Source organism: Pseudopodoces humilis, chromosome 5, assembly GCF_049639895.1.
Source record: "Pseudopodoces humilis isolate 2021_Gansu_Grassland_sample_001 chromosome 5, ASM4963989v1, whole genome shotgun sequence".
NCBI lineage: Eukaryota > Metazoa > Chordata > Aves > Passeriformes > Paridae > Pseudopodoces > Pseudopodoces humilis.
The window spans coordinates 61,646,650-61,672,855 of record NC_142204.1 but is presented as its reverse complement, the minus strand read 5'-3'; the positions used below and the strand labels follow the sequence as shown (position 1 = coordinate 61,672,855).

General features: G+C 37.5%; 1 protein-coding gene across 13 annotated transcripts in view; it reads left to right on the top strand.

Annotated features, from left to right (window-relative positions):
• Window positions 1-26,206, top strand: part of MAGI2 (membrane associated guanylate kinase, WW and PDZ domain containing 2) — a 708,943-nt gene that overhangs the window by 549,331 nt on the left and 133,406 nt on the right. For 9 of the 13 annotated variants that reach the window (XM_088054939.1, XM_088054940.1, XM_088054938.1 and 6 more), the window contains 4 exons: window positions 2,089-2,146; window positions 8,935-9,056; window positions 9,664-9,789; window positions 10,467-10,649. In XM_088054939.1, the coding sequence (XP_087911065.1) occupies window positions 2,089-2,146; window positions 8,935-9,056; window positions 9,664-9,789; window positions 10,467-10,649 (489 nt within the window). The remainder of the gene's footprint in view (window positions 1-2,088; window positions 2,147-8,934; window positions 9,057-9,663; window positions 9,790-10,466; window positions 10,650-26,206) is intronic. The other 4 variants (XM_014255224.2, XM_088054941.1, XM_005526021.3 and 1 more) reach the window with 1 other exon arrangement.

The window sequence follows — 26,206 nt, the reverse complement described above, 5'->3', positions numbered from 1 at the left end:
GAGAGACATGGATGTAGAGAGTCCAGAGAATGGCCACTGAGACAATTAAGGGACTGGAGCATCCCTCCTATGAGGAAAGGATTAGAGACTTGGGATGGTTTAGCCTGAAGAAGTGAAGGTTCAAGGGAGATTTTATCAATCTAAATAAATATATGTAGGGAGGTGCAAGGAGAACAGAACCAGGCTCTTTGCAGTGGTGTCTGGTGACAGGACAGGAGGCAAAAGGGCAGTTACCCAGAGTTACCCAGAAAGGCTGTGGGGTCTCCATCCTTAGAGATACTCAAGCACTGACTGAAGATGGTTCTGAGCAATCTGAACTGGCTGACCCTGCTTTGAGCAGAGGGGTTGGGCTAGACAGCCTCCAAAGTTCCCTTCCAACATCAGCCATTCTGTAATTTTGTGACCTGCTTGAATACCTTATGCTGCCTTTATTCCTATGAAGTGACAATAACAAAACTGCCCTGACAAAAGCAGTTCAGAGTGTGGACTTAAGAAGATTTCAAAGCTAACGATATTCTAAGAATACCAGTAAAAATTGAGCATCAACATTAAGCCTTCTGTTAAAAATTACCAAAAAGCTAATGTGCCATTTTCTCATCTGCCTGTCTGGCAGAGGGTTGTATCCTTCATTGCAGAATTGGAATAGACTGAGCAGGAACAACCCTTGGGGCCAAAGTGACATGAAAACCACAGTAGTCTAAACAGATTCACTCAAGAAAGGATCAGCTACTACAGATGCATTTAAAGCAGAAGTAACAAGCTGAGATTAGCATGGCCTTTTAACCTTTCACCTCCCTTTTGCCACTCAGGCTTTACTTTCCTATTTGCCCCTTTCAGCATGTCAATAATTGCCTATTCATATTGTCAGTGAAAAAAAAAGCTCTCATGTCATCTAGGAGTACTTCTTTATGACCAGTGTAATGACTATTCAATATGATCTACATCAGTTCTGTTCTGTCTAGTTCAGTATTTATTGTCTCCAAAAAGTTACTTTAAAATAATGCAACAGAGTTTAAAAAGAAAACAAAAATCTGAGATAAGGAATTCCAAAGTCAAATTTTCTTATAGAATCTCAGTACCACTCCCCATACATTGTGTCATAGTATTTAACTGCATAGAAATCAATCAATACCTGTGCATGATGGGAATGCCCATTGCTTTGTGATTCTCTTCCATCCAAGTCACCACATCTGGCACTGAGGTATTTACCCTGTTCATGTCAGCTGAGATACTTGCTGCCTCTGTCTGGTGCCTTTTAAACACAAGGTGAAATTCTGTTGGCAGTTTAATAATTTTTTAAGCATTCAGTGTGAATGAAAATCAAATAAGTATGGATGTACATGAATATATATGTGGCAGTTTGGTTATAAATGAATGCAGATTGATTTTTCAAGATTATTAAATTAATATTTATAACATTTTGATTATTAAGACCAGAATGTTTTAGGGACATCTGTTTCTGCAAAAATGTAGTTAGCTTTATGATCAGATGATGCTACAATATCTTATTTTGATTTTTACTTTCACATACTGTTCTGTGCTCCTGTGTTCCTGATATATAACTAAACTTTGGAACAGGATGTCTTTGGAGAATGTGGAATTGCCATCACAGTGAGACGAATAATGAAAACATTTCAGTATACTTACTGTATTTATCTGGCAGGAGACAAACTCTTTTTGTTCCTCCTAGACCAACTTTTCCAGGATTCCTAAGAAAACAGCTCAAAAAGCAAAATATGTTTTTTGTGTATACAAATTTGTGAAAATAGAATGTGCTCACTTCCTCTGGCAGTGATGTCACACAAGATGTGTTACAGCTGTTGGCTGGTACAACTGTTGGAACAATAAAAAGTTCAACCAAAATGTGTTGCTCTAGAAACTGAAAGCTGGTTTTGCATGCAAATTTCCAAGTTTCTACTACTTGTGGCTGCCGTGGGGTATGTTCAAGATTTGGTATTTGCTTTAGTCACTGTATCTAATTTCAATGTTATTTCCCTCAACACCCAGCAAAGATCAGCAATTTTGTTATTAAAAATCTTTGCATTCTGTACTGCATTTACTGAGAGGGGTTAACTCTTTGTTTTTCAGAGCTTCCATATGGCTGGGAGAAAATTGATGATCCCATTTATGGCACTTATTATGTTGAGTAAGTTCACAAGTTCAATATTAAGTTGCTATTAATATGTCATAACCTAATACTGGTATCCTCTGCAATCCTCAGCCTGACAAGGAATGGGTACAATTACTTGGCATGTTAAACTAAGGGTATACCAGGAATTCTCAGTCATCAATGAAGTTAATGTATCCAGATTTATTGGAAGTGTCCCCAGTCAGTGACTCAGGCATTCGGTCACTCTCTTTATCCAGAGTCTGGTTTCATTTCATTCCAGCTGACACTTGTACAAAGAACATATCCATTAAAGAAATGTTGCATTTTCTATTTAAGCTTTGGATATCCAGCAAGGTATAAAACCCTCGTTAAGCAATGAATAGAGCAAAGCATAATCATTTTAGCACAGTTAAGATCTGTTTCTGGGTAGTCCTCGCTGCAAATCAAATGTTTATACTGGTTGTCCCAGAAGTCAAGTTATTTATACAGTACATATAAAATTTTTTGTGTTATTTTGTATTTAAAAGTGCAGCTGAAAACAATATAAATTCTATTTTCATAGGACAATCCTTGCTTTTTTTTTCTTCAGATTTTATTTTAGTCATGAAACAAGAAAAAAAAGCTTCTTCCTCTATGCAAAGGCCAACAAAATGCTTTTTGTTTGAAGGGTAGAACCTGGCCAGTTTGTACATAAGTAAATCTGAGACATGAGTTCCTCTGCTTTTTAACTTAACTTAGTGAACGAGACTTATGCAAAATGAATCTAGATTCAGATTATGATACCTGCTTGGGAGGGGTCAATTCACACTCTGCTCTCTACAGACAGTATGCAAGAGAGGAGATAGAAAAACATTCCTGTCACTGTGCAGACAACACTTGAAAGGTTGGGAAACAGCTATCCATTAGTGCCTTTTATTAAACAAGGGAGATCTTTAAAGAATATGGCCCCTGACCTTAAATCTGTTTCAAATCCTGACACTCAAGAAGAATATTTATCTAGTTATTTCATAGAAAATAGAAAATTTCCTTTGTGTCTCACATTTTTCCCTTGGTCTCTTGAATCCATATGAACACGCTAACTGGAGGAATGCCCTGGACAGTTATTGGAGATGCAGCTTTTCCAGGCTCTAGGATATGCTGCTGTTATACAAGGATTCAAAGGTGCAGGGAGACCAAAAATTCATCTGATTTCTGGATGTGTAGAAGATATAAGATGACCCTTTCTTACCTGCTATAACAGCAGCAGCTTGTGGATGCCCTTGCATGTTTCCCAGCCTTCTACAAAGCAAACAAACAACTGAAAATGGTGTTTGATAGCTGCTCTGCTTACTCCTTCTGTCCTGGTTTCCAAATGCCAGAGCACCTGCTCTCCTTCTTTGTCCCCAGCTTGCTTCCTGCCCTCAGGTGAAAGAGGCAGCAGCTCCATCTACTTTGCTGCTCAGCTCAAGTCACCTTTGCCAGTCCAGAGTCAAGTAAATGATAAGTTTTGAAGTCCCTACGAAATACCATTAAATTACTCCCCCTTGCGATGCCTGAGTTCTTTTATGATGTCCCCAAGCAGGTAGGGGCTGCAGTTCTCATATTATTTTGTACTTCACCCCCGCCAAAGATTTCTGAACATGCAATCATGCAGCTGCTGGGTGTAAGCAAAGCTTCTGCTCCAGTGGTTTTTAGTGTATTTTGGGGTTTAACAGGTGTTGTGCAATTTCTGTGCATGAATCTCTTACTGAGACTCCGCTTGGTTGTTAGTGCAGCCCAAGGCATTCTGGCACCAGCAAGGCTCACACTCCACTAGAGTCAGAAAAGGAACAATTATTTTTCTGCATTTCATGTCCAGCCATAGGTAAACAGATGCAAGGCACCAGGCCCAGATGTTATCGTGCAATTACATATTTTAAGGCTGTTAGTGCCAAATTTATTAATCCTAACACAGATAAGATTTGTGGACCAATACATCAAACCTACTGCAGTCTCTGAGGTTTTTAGAAGTGGAATGGATGCTCATGGTATGGCATTAAAACTGCAGCCCTGCTAAATTCACATGGAGTTTTATAGTCAGTAAAATGTAGCTGTAGTTTAATTTGTTGTCTGAGCTCAGTAAGTTTGAAACAAAGATTGCTTTCCATTTTTCCTGCTACAATATATAACAGTCTCAGCTTTTTTATTACCAGTATTGAACAGATGTGTTCATTTTTAACTAGATGAAATCAGATTACAATAAATTCTCTTAATTTTGTCATAAAAGTAGGTAAATTATGAAAAGCAAGGTTACAAGCTTCGACACATTCTGGGCCAGTCCAAGTTGACATGCAGGCCTACAAAATCCTCATGAAAGAAGGACTCTGCTCACTGGTGTTGTCACATCCCATGGGAAGTTTGTAAGGTTGAGTAATGAGGCAGACAGGCTCTATTTCACCTTACAAGGAGCGGCCATGTTCAGCTCAAATATTCTGATACCAGAGAAGAAGCTAAAAAAGAAAACAAATCAAAACAAAGGAATTTAGACCTCTTGCTAGTCGAGTTCCTAAAGATGAATCACAACGTATTTGGAAATTCTGTTACAAAAGTCTCCAGTATAACCTCTCTTAACCATGCATTAATGCAGGTGTGAGATAATGTTATAATTTTCATTTGCTTTGTTATGAGGGTCCAGACTTCATTTGTGTAGACATTTGCCATAAATGAGAAGTGTTTGCTATATGTTTGTTAACTTGCATGCAATCTGGTCTTAAACTGTAAACTAAGAACTAACAGCACTGAGCTGTGCAGGACTATGGAGAGAAAGTAGTCATTTAGAGTGCACTGGGTCTTTCAGGATTCTAATTGCCAAAAGATTGTTTCCCTCTTTGAGGATGATTAACTACAACACAGAGCTCAATTTCCAGACATGGGCTCTTTAATAGAACAGCTAAATTAGCCGTACAGGTATTTATTCTGGAAAAATATACCTCCTTGACTAACAACTTCTGACAATGCTCTGTTACTACTCAAATAGAAAGAAATTATCTCAGGTCTCTTTTTCACTATAAAGTGTTATCAACTGAAAAATGTGAATAAAAAGAGTAGAAAGGCACTAACAAGTTATGCATTAGAATATCCATTTTATGGGCATCCTGATCCCCAGATATAGGTAATAGGCAACAATTTTGAAAGATATAGGCAAAAACTAGAAAAAGAACTCCACCCCACATATTGAAGTAGCTAAGAAAAGGAGATAGGTTAAAATCCTTGTACTGGTGCCCATGCTCTGACCTGCTACCATTTTGTCAGAGTTCAGTGCCTTGACCATCAACTATAGTCTTCAAATTAGGCACTACAGCCCACAAATCTCCTAAGGATGTGTTTCAGTTGTCTTAAGTGCATCTAACCTGAAACTCATCACAAAAACAACTTAGCCTGGCCCCACTGATTGCTGAGAGGGCAGAACTGTGTCTGTATCTTATAGGCTGGCTGGTGGTGATGGTACCTCTTCATCAGACAAAAGAAAATCCTACCTTTGAGGGTTTGTCCCCAGTTAAGATACAGTGAGCTAACAGGAGTCAGCAGCGCCAGCCTCCTTCTCCGCACAGCCACAGTGGCACTAGAAGAAATTAGTTGGATTAAGCTTTGGATTAGGATTTTTAATTTAATATATATTGTATAAAATAAAGGAAGAAAATTGAAATTAGAATTGTTCACTGAATTAGATCCTATGAGAAATTAGCAATACATTTTGGCTACCATTCAAAATCTGTTTTAACCACAAAAGCACTTACTTGTAACCATCTCTAAAACACATATTTGGTTTGTCTTACAAAGGCCTAGACTAGTAATATATATTTTGTATGCTGTGGAAGTAGCTAGATGAAAAGCTAGAATGTCCTTTTAAGAGAATTACTTAGCTTAACAACTTCTTTCTCAAGTAAACTCATCAAGAGCACTTTTTCTGATTTAGCCATGAAGCTGTACTTAAAATTGCACAAAAGAGTTTCATGTATCATCAGTATAGGAACATAATACAACATTACTGACTGATAAAAATGACTGATTATAAATATAATTTTTATTTGACTCCTCTTGGACACAATCTTTAATGCAATTCTTTTAATTTAGTTGGAAATTTCACATTGTGGTCTTGAGATTGCAGACTACTAAAAAAACCAGTCAAAATGTGGGAATAAATTGGAGTTTAGAGTTATTGAAGTTGTACCAGCAACATGAGGGGCTTCAAGAACCTGTGTGTTAATCTTGCTATCTAATCTGATAGGACAACATGCCATTTTCATTATAGCTGTTATCAAAGATATTTCTGTTTGAATGGACCAAACCACAACTTAAACTCTACCTAGGAACTGTAGGTAGGCAGTAGGAAATGGATTCTAGCTGTGATGTCATTTCCACAGTAATTAATCTTTTTTGAGCCATGAACACAGATTAGCTAAAATCCCAACTTCTTTTATATCACAGAACCACATATAAGTTGAATCTTAGGTCTGCAGAGGCCCTCCTGCAGCTCTGTGATGTGCCCTGCAATTGCAACATGACACTAAGCATAATGCAAGGTCCTGAATGAAGATCTGGAGTGAAATCTTGAATATCCATTACATCTGCATGATATGGCACAAAAGCCATGGGATATCTCTGCTCTTGTGGAGGGCAGCTGGCAGGATAATTTAGAGCCCCTAAAGTAAGAGACAATCGCTATGTTGGATCAATTAACCCACATGTAGCAACCCTAGTTTTAACCTTATCAAATGCTAACATAAAACAAGCTAGATATTGTACTCCATACCTCCTACTGGAAGCTGTTTTCAAACTTCACACTTCGATTGTGAGAAACCTACAGACTTCATGTCTGAAATCCTGGCATCTCTAATACATTCCAATATTTACTTCCAAATGTACTCATAGAATGCAATTATATATCAGAATTAATTCTTCTTGAATCCAAAGCTAAAACTACTTTGATCTTCTATAATAGAACACTCTATTTCACTGGTCTTCTTGTAAACCTTTCATATAGATTCATTTCATTTGATCATGGGTACTCAGAACTTTACTGAGTTTCATCACTGTCTTGTGTAAAGGCAAAAGCAGTATTTCCTTTACAACATGGAAATACATCACATGATAAACACATTGCATAATTACTTTTTTCATTCTTATGTTAGTTCATGATTACTTTTTTAAATGCATATCTTGCTTTCCCCATTTTTAACTAGTGAATTTTTTCTCCCTTTCATAATAAGTTTCTAGAATAAGGTGCTGACAATTACTGAAATTACAGAAAGTAAAAGTCTAAGAAAGGAACACCTAGAATCTTAAACAACCTGTCTGAAGAAAGAAATAAATGAGAGGGACTTTCTCTGTCTACAGCATAGACCAAAATTTACTGAAAGCTATTAATCAAAATTTTAGAGTATGAGAGTAAGATAGCAGCCACTTAAATGAGTTATAGCCATGTGAACAAAGAAACAACTTAAAGATTTATCACATTTACTTCATCTCATTAAATCAAATATTCTTTTACATGACTGAAAGTCTTTTCACTTCATTAATACTGGCCACTAAATCCTATTTTGCTAGTGTATTGCACTCCCATAGGACTCGCTGCCTTTCCTCTATCTCACTTCCTAATGGCAATTCCACTTATTTTCTTTGAAGTGGTGTTAGGATCAAAATCTCAAAGGACCTGAAAAGTGCTTAATGTGGCACAAAAGGTCACTGCGATGTAAAAAAAGACCCTTTTAGGATCTTAGAGTTGTGAAAGTTACCAGGTAACCTGTCCAAGTGCTTAAACTCATGATTGGGATTGGATTTTCAGAAGACCTCAGTAGATGGTAACCCAGTGAGAACAAATAAGGAGTGACATAAGCCTGCCCTTCTGTATATATATCTTCCCCTGGAACAGTGTTTGAAACACAAGCCCCTTCTCTTCGTTGTATTCTCTTGCGATCCTATCTTGCACCTATGTTCCATGCAGCCTACTAAATTGTTTTGCCTCCTTTAGATGCAAAATATATCCCAGGACAGGACTGAAGGATAGCTCAGTGATTGATAAAATGTGTTCTTTAAAGAATTAAAATTAAGGAAATGGTGACAGTATGTAGTAAAGATCATATCCTAAACAAAATGCAGAAAACTAATGATGTAATGCCAGAGATGGATTTAATGACCTGTGGTAGGGAATGTAAATCATCAAGAAAAAATGTGTGTACTAACTTTTCTGATATTTCTATATGACCTATGTAATGCTAATCTGCCATGTAATTTAGTTTCTTCATCTGATTTTTTTGTACAGCTGAGCAGATACACACCATAGTACTAAAAAGGAATAATAGGTAATTTATTACCTGTGTTAGATTTATTTGTAAATTACCATCATAAAAGAGCTCTGTTGTCTAGGCTTTTCTTTTTCTGTGACTGAGTAAATTCACTTACACAACTAATTGATAATAATGCACAAAACTGGTTGAGATCCTTTGAATCATACACAGAACAGTGGTCCTGCTGAAGACACAAAAAACTGTTGCTGTAGCATGTTTCAGCAGTGCTGCTGTTTTATATGTAGTCCCATAGATGAAAACCATTTGTCTGTAGCAGAGTTCAGCATATTGAAGCGATAGGATGCTGCTCAGAGCTGTTCATTACCCAGGGCACTGGTGGTATAATCTCATCCCCAACAAAATTGTGTGGAACGTAAGGGACACACTTCGGCCCATTGGGGGCTCCTCACAGTTTTTACTCTAACCACACACACCTTAGCCACATACAGCACCCTACTATGAAAATTATCATTTTACCCAACTGAACCCAGTTTTTAATCAAAACCAATTTTTTTCCAGCCACATAAATAGAAGAACTCAATTTGAAAACCCTGTCCTAGAAGCAAAAAGGAAGCTACAGCAGCATAACATGCCCAACGCAGAACTTGGAACAAAGCCTATGCAGGCCCAAGGTTTCCGAGGTATAGTACCACGTCAGCTGTCTTAGTTAAAATGAAAGATCCTGCTCTTCTGCTTTTGTGACAATGATTTTGTCATAGTGTAGTTAAAACAGTAGTGCTGCACAAAAGGTTATCGCCTATATATTAACAATATTCTCCCTTAAATGTCCGAGTTCCAATTGTTGCAAGACTCACCAGCCAACTAAAACTTTCAGAGGCACAAAGAAAAACCAGAAAAGTTGAATCTAGTGTTTCCTAAGGGCTGAGAAACTGAAAGCACAATAAGAATCCTAAAGTAATTTTCTAAATAAAATCATAAATTCTGTTCCTGGGAATATATGACTCTCTCTTGAGCACCCGAGGATGGCAATGCCGAAATACTTAATTGTACTTTCTCTAAATTACTCTTAATTGATGTTTGGTATGCTTCTAAGCTAGCTCATCTAGCAAGCATCAATTAAGTTAAAAGCCTCAAGCACAGTGTTATAGGAGTTTACAAGAATGCAGCCACTTGGTGACATAAAAATTAATGTGCTCAAAAGGAGCCGGATAAGCAGCAAACAGTATTGGTACAGAATTTGTAAGGTTATAGTCAGAGAATGAGGCTTGTTCTCCTTTGTAACAGTAGAAAGCTCCTCATCAAGCTTACCTAGACCCAAATTTGCGCGCCTGCGCCCCGTTCCCAGGAGGTCCCGCAGCGTGAATGACCTGTCGCAGTGCCGGCGCTTCCCCACTGGGGCACATGGGCTGTACGGTACGTCCCCGCTGCCCGCCAGCCCCGGGACCAGCTGGGGTCACAAACTCTGCACGTTCCCCAACCCACCCTCACCGAGTGTGCAGCATGGGAGAGAAGCACGGGGACCCCCCGGCACCCACACCGAGCACCAAGGCACAAGGGGACACAAAGTTTGCACAGCAGTCATGTGTGTCACTTGATGGATGCCTAAACCCCGTGTGTTTGGAGAGAAAAGCTCGTCTAATATTTACTTCTTCTTGGTAACAAGTGGAATGAGACATTCACAGGGGATATTTTCCTTGTTGTGTTAGGGAGGGAAATAATGAAGAGTGTATTACTTTGTAGACAAAGCTGAATTTATAGGTTAGGAAAGAGGTTTTTAAATTACATCACAGATCATTTTTATTGTTGTAATTATTTTAGCTACACAATATACACTTCAAAATGGATTTCTAATATCAAAGGATATTTATATCTTTTCATTTATGGCTGATCTGCCATAGATAAGAAATATTTTTTAAGCTTTGTATTAGTACAACAACCCACAAATATTTTTCCCGGAATGCCTGCACTCTTTATTTTCTTGCCTTTGATACACTGCCACTTGGTGTCAGCCAATATTGTTATCTGCTGTCCCTGCTGTGTTGTGACTAGATCAGAACTTTTGTCTTTCTTGTTTGTGTTGACTGATGTAGAAAAACCACTCTTCACCCGTGATGCATCACAGCTGAAGGGGACTTTCCTCAGCACAACTCTTAAGAAAAGCAACATGGGTTTTGGATTTACCATCATTGGTGGGGACGAGCCAGATGAGTTTCTCCAGGTGAAGAGTGTAATTCCTGATGGGCCTGCAGCACAAGATGGGAAAATGGAAACAGGTAATCATGAAAGTCCCTCTATTCTTTTATATGGGAAATAGATTTCTGAGTCTCACTCCCTCCATGAGTTTTCCATATGACTTTCTGTGTTAATATGTAGAAAAGGTAAGTTTGTGGTAAAAATTTCATGCTAATAAATACCAGATAGCTTATTTTCCCCATTTCACAATATTTTAAAGAAGAAAATATCTCTACAATTCCCTACATAAAAATGGGATATGGTTTATAGGTTGTTTACTTAAGAGAAGTCTACATGGAAAGATAAGAGATAGAGAGCACAGACTACTAAGTGCAAATTTATATCTTTAGAATGGGTGGTTTTGCAAAATAATCAGCTGAGTCTGATCCAATAGTGTTCTCATTAAAACCATCATAACAAGAGTTTTCAGTGTGGCATATGGACACACAGACATTTGTGTCCTATTAAAAAAGGATCTGTGAAAACTCATGAAATGAAAGAAACTCCTTCTGAAGAGATTGAAAGCTGCTCTGAAGATCTGGACCACCACTGCAAACATTTTCATGTTCACAGGTTGATAAAGACTGCAAACCACTGTCTGAAAGGTCACATCAGGCCTATGTATGGATGAAACTCTTGTAGGAAGATTAATTCATTTTCCATGGAGTTGTCATCTTCTTTAGGAATAGACAGTCAGAGAATAATAGAATGATTTCAGTTGGCAGGGACCTTCAGTTACTAGTCCCCTGCTTAAAACAAGGCTAACTTTGTGATTGGATCAGGTTTCTCAGGGTGCTGAGAAAATTTCATAAGACACAGATTCCACAGCCTCTGTGGTCTCCTGTCCCAGACTTTCTCCACTCTCATGGTGAAGACTTTTGCCCAGAATTTGTGGACACCTAATCCCCATAACTGTTGAAGGCCAGGTTGGAAAGGGTCCTGAGCAACCTGATCTAGTGTGTGGCAAGGGAAGTAGATGTTCTTGAAAGTCCCTTCCAACACAAACCATTCTATTATTCTATGATTTTTGTTCTTTAGGTCCAGTTGGGCTTTCCACAGGTACAGCTGGTTAGTAGGGACTGAAGTCCTGTGTTCTCGTGTTTGTGCAGCCCTGTCACTCTGTACCATCTCTCCCCAGCATAATTTATCGCATGTGCATAATTTATCCATTTCTTACCAAGACACTGAACTAAGGAAATGCTCGTTTGGGATTTTTGTTGCCTCTGTAGAAAAACCATTTCATGGTGGCTGGACCCACTATGAAGAAAATTTTCTAAACTTTGATAATAGATCATTGTGGATGGATCACAGCAGCAGAGAAAGATCCTTTTATTGTGTTATAGCTCAGGGAGCAGACACAGAAACCCATGCAGGCACAAATGATGGTGGAATAGTCTGAAGTGATTTTTCTGGAAATTTCATTTCACCCTTTTATTGTAGTCAGCTTTTTTTATCATAGTCATATTCATATGTCAGAATAAATCACCCTGGATTCTAGTTTATTTTGTAGGACTATCTAGGACTTGCCAAGTAGGAAGTGTAAAGGTTGTGAAAAGTATTCTTTAAAAAAAAACCCAAACAGTATTTGCTTCAAAGCTAATATTATAGTCAGCACAATGTTTCTAATGCAAAATAGACAAACAGAAAAATTATGTGAAGAAACAAAAGGTAAAAAATAAGTAGAATATAGATTTTTGTCACTGATTTTACAAAAAGACATTAGTCTAATATATTTTTAATTCTCAGTTCTTGTTGCTATTTTAACTTAATGCAGTTTAGTTCCCAAAGGCAAAATTTATTAAATTAGCTGATTAGGTGAACAAAGGATACAACAGACTTCCTGAAGTTCAGAAGATTTCAGTGACATAAGCTTCATTTCTCCCCTAATATTTTCCTACTATCTAATGCATGGCATGAGAGATCTTCTTTGTTTGTCATGGTTTAGCATTCTCAGATGCAGAACTCAAATATAGTTACTTGCTAATCCCTCAGAAATGTGGGCTGATTATTAGTGAACTTGGTCATATGGAGTTATTTTCTCTGAAAAACAGGGTATCCTTGCAATTTAATTGAATTTTTATGCTCAAATTGAATATGAGTTTCATAATACTGTTGATGGTCATCATTGTAGTTATGCACTGTGATTAGGGCATGTAAGAAAAATGTTCTTTAAAATGCATAGAAGTAGCATTGTTTTTTTCCTCAGGTAATTAATTCAACCACATTAAGAATGCAAAACAGAAATATACATTCAAATATATAATCACTCTACAATTATGTGACCCCAAAACTTAGAACAAATTTTGTCCTCAAATGCCTTCATTTTTAAGAAGAGTGATGGATTCTGATGAAAAGTAATTGGAGAATCTCAGGCTAATGATTGTGGCATCCAACATGCTTTCTATGACTAAAGTAATTTATAAATATGTTAATGGTAAACAGAAAAAAAAATATATAAGGTCAGAATTTTTATAAAAGTTTTGTTCAACAAAGTGCTTGTATTTCCTGATATCAAATCCTTTTCACATTTCCTGAATTAGAATTTTTCTCCCTATTGAGCTATTTTGCAGTATAGTCAACGGAAGATATGAAAGCCTCCCAGGTTCCATCAATAGCTTTTTGTTCATAAAACTGTTAAAATTTTACGTTGGAAAACTACTTGAAATTGCATCTGTTTCTTTTTGTTTGTTAGTTAGGCATCATTGGATAATAAATAGAACTTTTAAAATAGATTTTATTTATTCTTTTGATACAAACTGTGTTCAATTTATATGTACTCCAGATATGATCAAAGTCATGGGAAGCTTTGGTTAATGATTAAAGCATCATGTTGTGGCAATAGGGCATCATAGTAGAAAGTCTGAGGGCAGTGACCGTGATCTCTGAAGCAGCCTGAGTGTAAGGGAAAACCACAGCACTGGTTCCCGCAGCTCTAATATGATTCTGGTCCCTTTCCCTTGCAAAGCTGTTACTGTTTTTTGGCCAAGTGGTTATTGAAATCTTCATATTCAGACCTGCATCAGATTTGGGGGAAATACAAAGAAAAGGCACCATCTTGTTTATCTTACCTAAACTTTGGCCACAAGCTGAAGATATCGAAGCTGTACTTCAAGCAAATTGTTAAAGAAACAAGCTCATAGGAAACTACCATTGTAACTTTGGTTTATTTTCTCACCCTAAATCTAATATAGGGGTATCCTATACTAGATAAACCCTATATTAGGATATATCCTATATTAGACAAATGCAATGCAAAGAGTGAGTCTCTGTAAGACACTGTCACACTTTAGTATGATCATAACAAAGCAGTTTGACCTAAAGATTTCAAAATGGGAAATTTTGGATTTCATCCTTTGGAACATAGAGCTATAGAATGGTTTGAGTTGTAAAGGCCTTCGAGATCATCCAGTCCCACTTCCCATACCAGAAACAGGTGAACCTTCCACTAAACCAGCATGTGACCATGCAGCTTGATGTCATTGGCAAGCTTGTTGAGGGCACACTCAATTCCTGTGTCCAAATCCAACAAAGATGTCAAAAGGTGCCTGTCCCAGTTCTGACCCCTGAGGAGCACTGCTGAAAGCCTGGAAGCCACTGGGAACACAGAAGCAGCTGCCTGACAGTGACTTGGCATTGCTGTGAAATAATGCAATGAGGCAAACCAAGTGCACTGAGATGCAACAAGAGATATCTGAGGTCCCGACAAGCTATCAGAACCACTTGGTGCCCAGTGCTGGGCACTAAGAGGTATTTATATTTGTCCTACACCCACAATAAACCTCACAAGCAGACTCAGAGGAACCACATCTCAGTGGAAGAATCAAAAACAACCAAAATTAAATTCCTTATCCGATTTGCCAGATGTTTCAGAATTTGTAGGGGCTATTATGCCCCCATGTAAATCTAGCATCTGTGCACTAATGGTTGTTAATAATCCTGAAAATGCCTTTCTAGGATGTGTTTTAGCATTTGGAGCTCAATCAAACTGCTGGATATGAACATTACACTCCACAGCATCTCTGTCTGTCTCAGGACAACCTAGAAACTGATACCACATTCTTTTCTGGAAGGTTACATTGTCTTGTCTGAAGCCTCGTGCAGCCAACAGAAAACTCTCTGTATTTAAGATGCCCCTGCATTCAATTAAAATGCTGAGTGAACATCACTGGTAAAAGACTGCATCTACATGAAAAGATTTTTATACAGTGAGTGATTTTGACTGACTGCTGTTTTAAGGCAAACAAAGATTTAGACCTGCGGCTGAGTCAGATAAAAGCTCAAGCTGCAAAGGCAAAAACTCTCCTACAAATCTCAAGGTTATTCAATGGACTGGATAAACTGAAATACTCCCACATAATCAAGCTCAGGGAAAGAGTCTCACTCTGCATTTCAGCAAGCTCCATTTCCTCTGGTGAAAGTTTTCAGGAAACAGCTCAAAGACATGGTGCAAAAGTGGTTCTTGGAGTCTGGCGATGACCCTTCTGACTGATGAATATCTTTGGTCACTGCAGGTTGAACTTTGCAGAAACATAAATCTGTGGGGAAATGTCATAGCTCAACAGTGTGAATAAAGAAAGGGGAAATATGTTCTTTCATTTCATCTGCCAAGCATGCACTTGGCCAGCTTTAAGATGCTAAATCATCTGTAAACAATGCAAACGTGGGCTTTTTTAGATGTTGCTCTCTCAGGAATGGTAGTTTTTCTATATTAGTTGATCTATTCCAGAGATAGAAATTCATAAATTAAAGTTCAGCTAACAGATATACTTGTCTACAATACAGATGTCTACACATACCATATAAGCATACATCTATAATTTTGTATGACTGTAATAGGGTGAAGCCTAGAGAAGAAAGCTAGAGATTGGTCCCCACTCAGAATTTCTACTGCACCTTAGAGATCTCCAAAGGGAATGAGCTGTTAGAAATGCTGGGAGTGACCCATGGCCTTGACTCTGTCCATGGACATACCATCGAGACCCATAACAATCTTCTGCATATAATGATTTTTTTCAAGAAACTGAGGTTACTTTAAATGTAAGAAAATTGGAGAAACTACACTTGTTGATCTATAAAACCATGTGTGTTATTTAAGTGAATAAGATCAAACCCAAAGCCATTATCAGGTGATTGACCCTACAGTGTCACTAGGCTTAGGAAATAATTATCTAGTTTCATTAATGCATATTTTTTCACAGTAAGGCTAATATCTTAAAACCTTTATAAAAACTGGAGTACTCAAGACAGAAGTAATTTGGGATATGTGCAAAAGGATGCAATTTTACAAGTTCAGGCAGATGCTTAATTCTGTTCCCTGTTTATTCATCATCAGATCCCATGAACAAACCATCACCTTACCTAATGTGAGCTCAGCTGAGATGCAAACTGTCTAGTTTGAGCAACAGAAAATATGAGCTATTTATGCACAAAGAATGCCTTCAATCCAAAGAAGAAAATATGTTGAAATTAAAATCTATGTCTTGGTAGTCATCTGGAAATGTTAATACTTTCAGAACATCATTCAGTGTATCACGACCACACACCACAGTACCTATGTTCTTTTTCAAACAGGTCATGTCTTTCTGAAGTGCTATCAGTCAAAACCCAATCAATAATCTTCTCTTTTACAAAATTCCCTTTCTTTGGTAGCCAAATGTTCACCACAGCTGCCATCCCAAGAGGTGAACTGACCAGGAGCTGGTCACTTACATGTTGGGCTTGCTTTCCATAGTACCTGAAGCTGGCTGAAATTTAGTTATCTCACCTACCTGACACTTTCTCATGCAGTGGCTCCAGGAAAGCTGGCATCCCAAAGTTAAGGCATGGTGTTAGGAAAGTGAGAATCTGTTCTACTAGTTGGACTGGTTGGACTGCTGAGGAAGGACTATCTTTTCATTGGTCTTTTGCATCTCCAGCCAAAAACACTTTTTTAATATGCATCAAGGCCTCATGAAGTCTCAGTCTTGCAGCTGCAAGCTGATGCCAGGTGAGGCAGGACTGTGAGAGCAGAGCAGCATATGTAAAACCAGCTTGTATTATCTGCTTCCCTTACCACCCCTGCTTTATTTGGAAGCTAGGATGTTTCATCTGATGCTTTAGTGTAGCTGAGACTGCATATCCCTCTCTGTCTCTATATGTTGCTAATCATCCCATGGAGTTCAGAGAAAGAAAATTAACTGTTTGGAAAGTAACTAACAGCAATAACAAAAATTAGTTCAGGCACTGTGGGGAATTATTTCTCCCACCCATGTTATGCCAGTCAGTGTGAATTTGTGTTATATTTACTGCTTGTATTCCAGCATCCTCCAGGCTGATGATGAAATGGTGCAAAGCACAGCAGAAGCACTATATTTGCATCAGGTAAAACCAAAACCTACAGTTCCTTCCACAACCAGTTCTAGTTACATTTTCTTGTTTGTGAGACATATGAAGAGCAACTATTTGTTTAAACCTCAGCCTGGTTTTGCAGTACCAGTCTTCTTTCATCACAAGTTAATTTGGCTTTTTAAATCAAGGAGATTGTGCGGGTCTGGAGACTGGAACCACAACGTGAGTGCTGTGGTCCTTGCACCAGACATAAAGACAGAGTTAACAGATGCCCTGCTAGTTTGTAGCCGCGACAAACTGATATAACCTTTATCCCATCTAATTTAATCCATTTTTATTTCTCACCATAAAAGCTTGCACATCATATAACTAATGCCAAAACTATGCAAGAGTCAATATTGCTAGTCCTCTCAATTTTATCCTGAGTCTCTATGTAACCAGAACTCTTTAAAGCAAAACTCTTAATTATTTTTTGTTGTTTAAAGTGGACTAAATCTGAATCTTGTCTAAAATTTTATAGGATAAATCTTCTATTCCCCTGTCACAGAGGAAAGTGCTGAAGTATGACCACATTATATTTAAGAGGTTTCAAACACAAAGCAAAAATGCCAGTTTTACTATTTATTCCATATATATTAAGACTCAATTTAGCTGGGGAAAAGGGATATGACTTGTGGTTTTAAATGTGTGATGGTGACAGTAAAACTAATATTGTGTCTTAGAAATATTAATAGCAATTCAGAGATTATATTTCAATCCCCTGTTCTTTCAAATTTTAAGGCAGGAAATTCATTGAGCTCTGTATGTAAATATGAAGACAAGAAGGTAAGGCTTAGGTTGCTAGAAATTTTTCATACTTGTGCTACTCTCTTCTGAGTTTTATTTTCCATTATATTTTTTTTATGTTTCTGTGACTTTCAGATAACTTGCTACAGTGATCACATTAATATCTGTAAATTTTTCCTTATGTTGACCAAAGGATTAGGAAAGGTGTCTACTTTTGTCCCAAAGTTACTGAATTTTAATCTCCATGAGGTTCTTATTTTAGTATTTTCTTCATATTTTCCTTCTTTGGGTATTCACTATATTGTGAGGTACTCATTGAATGATAACCAGGACAGAGACAAGCCTAGACTAAAAAAAGTATCTACATTTTGTATAACACACACTATTACTGCCTACGTCTGAGGTAGTACACAAGGTACACACAAGGTCTTTGTGTGCACCTTGTCAGATTTTTCAGTTGGCTGGTGTAATATTCAATATCCTTGTGTTCTCTCTGAGTTGCAAAAAATCCATGTGTCACTATCAGTTCTGCCTGATAGGGATTTAGAGCTGGAGTCTGTGCTGCTCCTCCAAGCTACTGAGCTTTCATTAAGTAGTAACTACAAATAGACAATCCTTGAGCTATAAAGAGAGCTTTTGATTCTTTTTAGCCCTGTCATTTGTCTATTTCCTTGAAGTCTTCAGTTAAAGTTACTGATGCAAACTGAAAGAGCAATTGTAGCAGAGAATCTAAGTTGAATTTCAAAATGCTTCTGAAAATGGACAGTATGTTGTGTAAGTCACAGGAACAATTAAAAGAAATTCTTAAGAACTTCTTGCCTCCACATCACATGCTGTCTCACTTTGTGAAATGATTCTGGGCTTGCATTATTAGTACAAATGTAATTCAGTGGTGTCTGACTCCATATCTTGGGGTTTATCCCCAAAGTCTGCCATAACGTAGAAATTTCGGGAATCTTCTATCTCATATTTTACACTTAGTATCCTAACTTGAGGTGGTGAAGGAAAATAGATTCCCAAGAGTGGAAACAGGGAGGAAAAAGGAAAACTGAGACTACCAGTATGTGGGTGCAATTCAGTTGCATAAATGTAAGTGTCCAGTGCCATTTAAAATTCCAGGGATCCCACCTAGCCTCCTCCTGCACTTCCAGGCAGCACTCTCTTGTAAGTGCTGTGTGGTACCTACAAGTTGCATACAAACATCTCAAATGCCAAAGGCTGTTGCAAATGACATTAGACAGCTGCTTAAACAACCTCCCTCCTCCTTCAACAGGGAGTGTGTTAATAGACTCCTTTGGTTTTTCTTGTCATCTATTAGAGAAAGCAGTGATTGATTAATTACTGTAATAATAATCCTTTTCTGACAATTTTAAGGATGTTTGTTTCCCCTAGCCTAATTGAAAACTCACATTTGTGGTTTTATGAATACTTTAAAAAAGCAACAAAAACCCTTTTTAAATTAATGGGCTTAATTATTTCATTTAACTATTCAAACATTATAAGAAGTTTGATGATTGAGTTCATCCCCCATATACTGGGGATTACAAATCATTTTCATCTCCAGCACTTACAATTGGTACCCAGAAGGAATATGCCAATAATGAGATTGAATATTGTATTTGTAACTTGTTTTCTTTCCTATGATGACTTTTCTTCAAAATGCACTTTGAAGTGACTCACTCATTTTTTTCTAGTCCACATATTAAGCAGTAATGCAGGAGGAATCTGAAAAGAACACCAGTCTTTCATTTTGCTTTGATAAAATCCATATTTATACCCAGGAAACAACTCACAATAATCATGGTTTATGGCACTTACCTCATTTTAAAAGAAATTCACATTTTTTAGCACAATATTTTAATTGGTGGTTATTAGTCCCAGGAATGATAATGTGTGCTTGTCACTTGAAACAGCAAAATACTGGGCATGTAAATAGGTGAAGTTCTGGGTTATGTAAGTGTGCCACATGATCTTCTGCAGGAGAGAGTATACGAGCAGGTCTGCTTATAAGTGCTAAGGTTTTCTAATATTTAAGCCATTAGAGCAATTCTTCCAGCACCAACTATAGAAAGCTGAAGATATTTGATTAGAGATGGCTGAGGTCTGAATATGTCCAGATATGTCAGATTCCAAATGTGTCTTTTATCCGCTTTTATCCATTCCACTTACTGTCTTTTTTCCAGCTGTTTCAACTTTGACCAGGTCTCCCTGCAGTTATGTTTTTGTTTAACCCAGAAATCAATGGTGAAGTAATTTGATGGGAAAAGAGGGCATAACAGAAATATGATCTATGATAATATAAAAGTCCTGTCTCTTATGGACAAATGCAACACAAACCACAAACACAAGCCATACACACCCTCTAACTTAAGACACCGGTCTCAGTGTCTTTTAGAAAAAGAGTATATGGAGACATTCTGGTGCTCAATGGTGGAATATCTTTAGCAGAAAATGAGATCATACAGAAATCAAGAAATATGGTAAAGTAAAATGTGAAAGAGTAAAGGTGAAAAAGCAAGGAGACACAAATATTTGGACACAAATTATTCAAGTATGTGCAGTCTCATATTCTTATTAATTCAAGGTCTGATTCTGTGAAAAAATGGCCACAAAGGCCAAAGCATAGGCAAGGATACTAAAACTATGTCATGCTTATTTCAGTATGCAAAATGCAAAGGCAGAAAATATGTTAAAATATTTATTCTGTCCACAATCACATCCTATTAGACTTTTATCCAATTAGAGTGTTCATATTGAAATAAACAGTTGTTTTGTGTATAAAAGTTCTAGGAAGCCCATAAATTCTTTCTTCAATCTGAACTTCATCATGTGAAATCTGCAGATTCTGCTACTAGGCCACTTAACATAGACCAGGAGATGATAAATATGTTGTCACAATCCTCACATTTATTAGGACAGTTTTTGTAAGTTTTGAAAGTTGCCACTTGAGTAAGCAGTGTGCACTGAGCTCAGTGGCTGCCAAAAATGCTGCAGTTGCAGAAATTACTTTTTTCCTATCAAATGTAATTAACATCTATCTTACCTGATCTGGCTATTGGTATGAACAGACAAAAATACACATTGAAAATAATAGGCATCATCTTTCCATGTACTGTTTCATTCAATAAATGATGACTTTTTTTTCTCAAGAAGAATGATTTATGAGGTCAGAAAGAGGTCCTTGCTCCATAAAAAGATGACAGGGAAAGTGAGAATTTCATATTGCATGAGGGAAATAATCTGGAACTGTACTTTTCAATATTTTCAGCCATGTCACATTTAATTTTCTTTTGTTTTTGCATATAGGGCTTTATTTTACCATTCAATCATCAAAACAAAAAGTAAATATTTAGCTGAGTTTCAGATTTTTATTTTACTTTTGTATTAAAAAATTTATAGATTGATGTATATTCACCTCTGCCTCCACCCTTGTGCAACCAAATACAATCTGTACCTATATTAAAATCTGAGACTTGAAAAATTCCACTCAGTTTTGCCTTTAACCATTTTTGAGAACAAATTTTAAATTCTTCAAGAATTTAAGAATAAATTAAGGAATTAATTTTAAGATACAATTTCTGCTGTAAATTTAGAATGGCAAATGTCTGTCTTGACAATTAGCAAATATTTTGCTTGAAAAAATTGGTTTACATCTGTGTACCTGAATTTCCCAATCCAAAAGGAGAAATAATCATTTTAGAACTTAGTAAAGTCCAATAATTATTGAAGTTAGCAACTCCCATCATAACTGCTAAAAACATAAGTGAAGAGAAGCCTAATGGAGTTCAGCTTAAGATATTAAGGCCAAATACAGTCAAAGTCCAGTTGTGCAATGTGTATTAAAAGAGAAATCTGTGCTCTATTGCACATGGATCAATATTTTTGTCAGTGCTCTGAGTTTTATCGTTTGATGGTATGAAGTAAAACTATCCAGAGTTTCATTAGAGATGACAAAACATTTCCAGGCATATAAATCATATTTGAGGAGCCTTGAGAACTTTTAACTAAGAGACATTTGAGGCAATTTTATTAGAAGTTCACTTCTAAAAGCATCTTTCACTGTCTGTTGCCAGATCAGGATATTAGCACAGATGCACCTCTCTTCTGGCCCTGTTTAGCTGCCCACATAGCCTTTATAAGAAGAGCAAAATTTATTCCAGCACTTATGCAACTGCCTCTTTGTAATTGATGATTCTGACATTTAAAGAATGGCTTGTTTGTTTAAAGACCTGTAATGAAAATTTCTCAATGACATAAGGAGCACCTTTCTAGCCAGGAGGAGGGCATGAAATGAATCCTGATGGAAAGTGAGAAGCCCCTGGAAAAATTCTTCCAGCCTTTTCTCTTTCTGCCCCACACAAGTGCTCTCCCCTCCAGCAGTCACGTAAGTGTGACGATGTGTCTGAGTCGGTGGATGGAGGTGGAGCTCGCGGTGCCCTGCTGCTCCCAAAAGCTCTGTGGGTGCAGTCGTGGGAACTGCCTGGCACCTCAGCTCCTCCTTCAGCAGTACCAGAGGGAAGCGGCACCACGGTGGTGGAGCCACGGTGCCTAAATACTGCTCTGCTGCCATGCCGGGATGAGTGAGGGTTGTGTACAGGAGCTTAGACAAATTCTTGGTGTCTGGAGCTTTGCCAGGTCTTGGCTGTCAGCCTCAGGGGGTGACTGGCTGGTGGAGAGGGGAGAAGAGGGTCCAGTCTCCAGAGACTGGGTGCAGAACCAGGAGAAAACTGACTGGACTAGGATATGCTGGAGCTGAAGATGACATAATTTGTTTTTGTTCTGCAGGGAGGCAGGGAGAAAAGGCAGTAATTTTATGCTAGAAATGGCTGGAGAGTGGGTGTTTCTATGCATGTGTGAGTGTGTAGGAGGCAGGAGGGGGAGGGCAAGGCTCTAAGGAAAAGAAGAAAGGAGCTCTGCAAGAAAGGTCTGAGAGCACTGATGTGAGTACAGATCTTTTAAAAACTGGCAGTTTCACTCTTTTTGATGTACTGCTTTCTCCTTTAGCTCCAAATTCAAGTAAATAAAAATTCTTTGTATTAAATTAATCTCTTCTGCATTAAAATCAGCATCATTGTATGCAGTATTTACTGAGACTTTCTTTGCCATATTGAGCATCACCTATAGTACTGCTGGGGAAAATTCAGATAATATTGGACACCCTGTCTTGATAGGTGATCCTTGAGAATTCATTCATAGTGTAAAAGTCCGTCATGAAGCATGTTGGATTTTGTTGCTGCTCTGTTATTTGTGATCTCTTCTATTCCACCTTTACATAAGCAAAACAGCAAGTCTCAATAAGCAAAGGCTATCAGAAGTTCATGATTACTGGCCTGAAATCATGCCTTTGATCCCTGCAAACCCATCGGTTCTGAAGAAGCTGTCAGAGCTAAGCCTGTAACATGGTGAAGGGCTGAAAGATCACTGGAAAAAATTGGTTGTTTTGCACTGGGGTGATTGAAAAGAGGCATCAGAAAGAGGTGGGAAAATGGAAAATGCAGAAATTGAGGTAATGATGAGAATCTGACACTGCTTTCTTGTAAGGGGGAAGTGGAGAAACATCATTATATGGGACTGAAAGACACCCTAGATGTGTGGGGCAGCATTAATCTTTGATTAATCAAACCCCCTTTTGATTAATTTTGATTAATTAACCCCCTCACTAGTGTGTTACCAGGATTATTCTCCTGATATTGGGCAGAGCCTCAGCCAATGCTCTTGGTACTTGTCTTGTTTGTTGAAGTCTGGTTGACTTTCTTGCACTGAAACCTCCAGAAAAGTTCATGTGCCACAGAGCAGCCTGGTGTGCTCAGGCAGGTTTTCCTTGGGCAACTTAAGACGAGCAAATCCATCCACAGCAAAGCCACTGCCTCCTGTCAGGCCTCGTCGCTGGCGCTGGAAACTCCGCGTGTATTTAACCTGGTTTATTTCACAAGTGGGACTGAGGGTAGATTCCTCTGTCGAATTCCACATGCAACACTGCAGTGCTGCACGTGGTATGAAAATATTGATCACATTTATGTGCTTATACTTTTAGTATCACTTTAGAAGGTTGTTTTATTTTAATGGGATGGAGTTGTTCTAACACAGATGGGAGAAATCGAAAACACTTATCTGGTCATTTTATATACAGGTCACAATGGCAGCATCATTACGCAGAGTTCAAAAAACTTCCTTTTTTTTGGCATTTTTTTTTTTTAATCTCTTTAGTTAGTCCTGTTCCAATTACTTTTTGCATATCAGACAAGAGTATTTTTTTTAGACCAAACTTGATTGCATCAAAAGAAAATGCTACTGACTATTATATAAGAGATTCAAGTGTTTCTAGCACAGTTGAAAAAGTAGTTCTGAATTGTTGGGGGAAATAGGGATAATAAGAGGAATAGTACTTGAGTAATTGTTTATGCCAAAAATTCCACTCCAGCCAGAGTGAATGAATTCTTATTTTAAACTGTGCAGGGTTGTAAATAGTATCTTTCAATAGTCCGTTCAGTTTGGAAAGCAGTATTGTGATACTTTACTAATTTTGTTTACTACAAGAATAATGAATTCAACTTTGCTATGACATAATACTTGTAATCTCAAGTCAATTGGAAGTAATATTTTTTCAAGAAAATGTTGGGGGATTTTAAAAAAAGTCTGATTGAAAATATTATCAGCTTAAGGACATTCAGTGAAAAAATAAAATCACAATATTTCTAATTTTTAGAGGGTTTTTTAATTTACTTATCCCAGAAAAATTGACACAGACAGAAAATCTTCTACCTAACCCCAAGTTAGGTGTGATCAGCCTGGTCCCAGGTATATAGGACTTCATCTTTTCCACATAAAAATACAACCACAGTTAGATGTTAGTCTCATTTTGCAGGTGTGTCAGAATCAGGTGCAAATTTTTTCTCCAGTATGAATCCTGTGTTAAACATGCTTTACCATGGGCTGACAGAAAAAGTCAGGCTTTCCCTGATTTGGGTCTCCAGTTAAGTTGTGCAGTAATGGCAGTGGCTATAACAAGTTACATCAGGCTGGCTCTCTCTCTGTCTCCCTCTCCCTCACGTAACTGGAAAACACAGCTGTGGGAAACAGCCAGGCCAAGTATGGGAAAAAGTATGGGAACAAAGACTCTATAGCAAAGAATAAAATACAAAGTGTGATCTTAATAGACTGTATCAAAATCTGTTTGCACAATGCAAACACAATCGAGACAATGTAGACAACCTTTAATTTATAATTTTCCAAAAGATTAACCCAAATTTGGAGTATATAATAGAAATCATAAAAGGCACTTGAAACAACCTATCTCAGAGTCAAGACTAGAGGAAGAAAGTCAATGTGTTTAGGCAGTTTCTGACAGCCATCCCATGGCAATGCAAGCAAGCCTGTCCAGTTGACAAGCAGAGTGATGCATGATACCTGTACGGTATCATTACATCCACTTCAACAGACTACAGCAAGATTTTTACTCTTTCTTGCAGTGACAAGATAATTTCTCCCAAATATTAGAAATTACATGAGATACAACTTTTTTGTGATCTCTGTCTGCAACCTGCAATAGCAGGGTTTAGGGACAGGCTAAATATCAAGCATACTCCTTCAGACTAATTTAAATCTCTCATGCACCATAGCCTTACTATGTTATTGCTATTAGTGATGGAGTTAGATATCTTTTTATATCCCATTTATATCTATAAAAGAGAAAAAAATACATTAAGCTCATATAATTTTAATTCCTTTTGCTTTCATTTCATTGTATTTCAGTCAATTTTATGCAACAGTATTATCCTTCCATTAGATAAAGGCACACCTCATATTTTTGTGTCAGAATTAGGCAGTGCATCTGTCTTTTAATTTGGGAGAGTGAGAGGTTTGAGGAAATTGCAGAATGCTCATGTAACTAATTTTTCTTTTAATGGCAACAGTTTTTAGTCTCTTTCACATCTTGTTGGTATCTAAGCACATCTGGGTCTTAGTAATTCAAAATCCTTGTTATGCCCCAAGAGCATCCTTCCCTAAAGGATTCTATTTATGCAAGTGAAAAAGAGGAATATATTATCATTCATCTTAAACAGTTTTGCTTTTACAGATTCCCTTTAACTACACAAAAATAACCACACAGACAAGAACTCATTCTACTTTTCATGGCTGGAGGGAGGGCAAGCAAGAGTCCTTCAATAGAAGAAATGTATAGAGTATGGGCAAGAGAGAGTTGAGAAAATATTTTGTTCTAGTCCAAAGTGGAACCTGCATAGGCTCCAGTGGAACAGAAGCACATCTGTTATGGGCAAACAGTTCTTCCCTGTGCATGCAGAAGGCTTGACATTGGATTTGAACCTCATTTGTGCTATTCCTCATCTTAGTGATGACATTTTTTTGATGTCATTTTTTTGATGAATGACAGGACAAAGCCATTAATAAATTTGGGGAGCATGTTCTTTGTAAGATTATCTATGGCCTGGCAAGGATTGTGCAAATACAAAAATACCTTTCAACT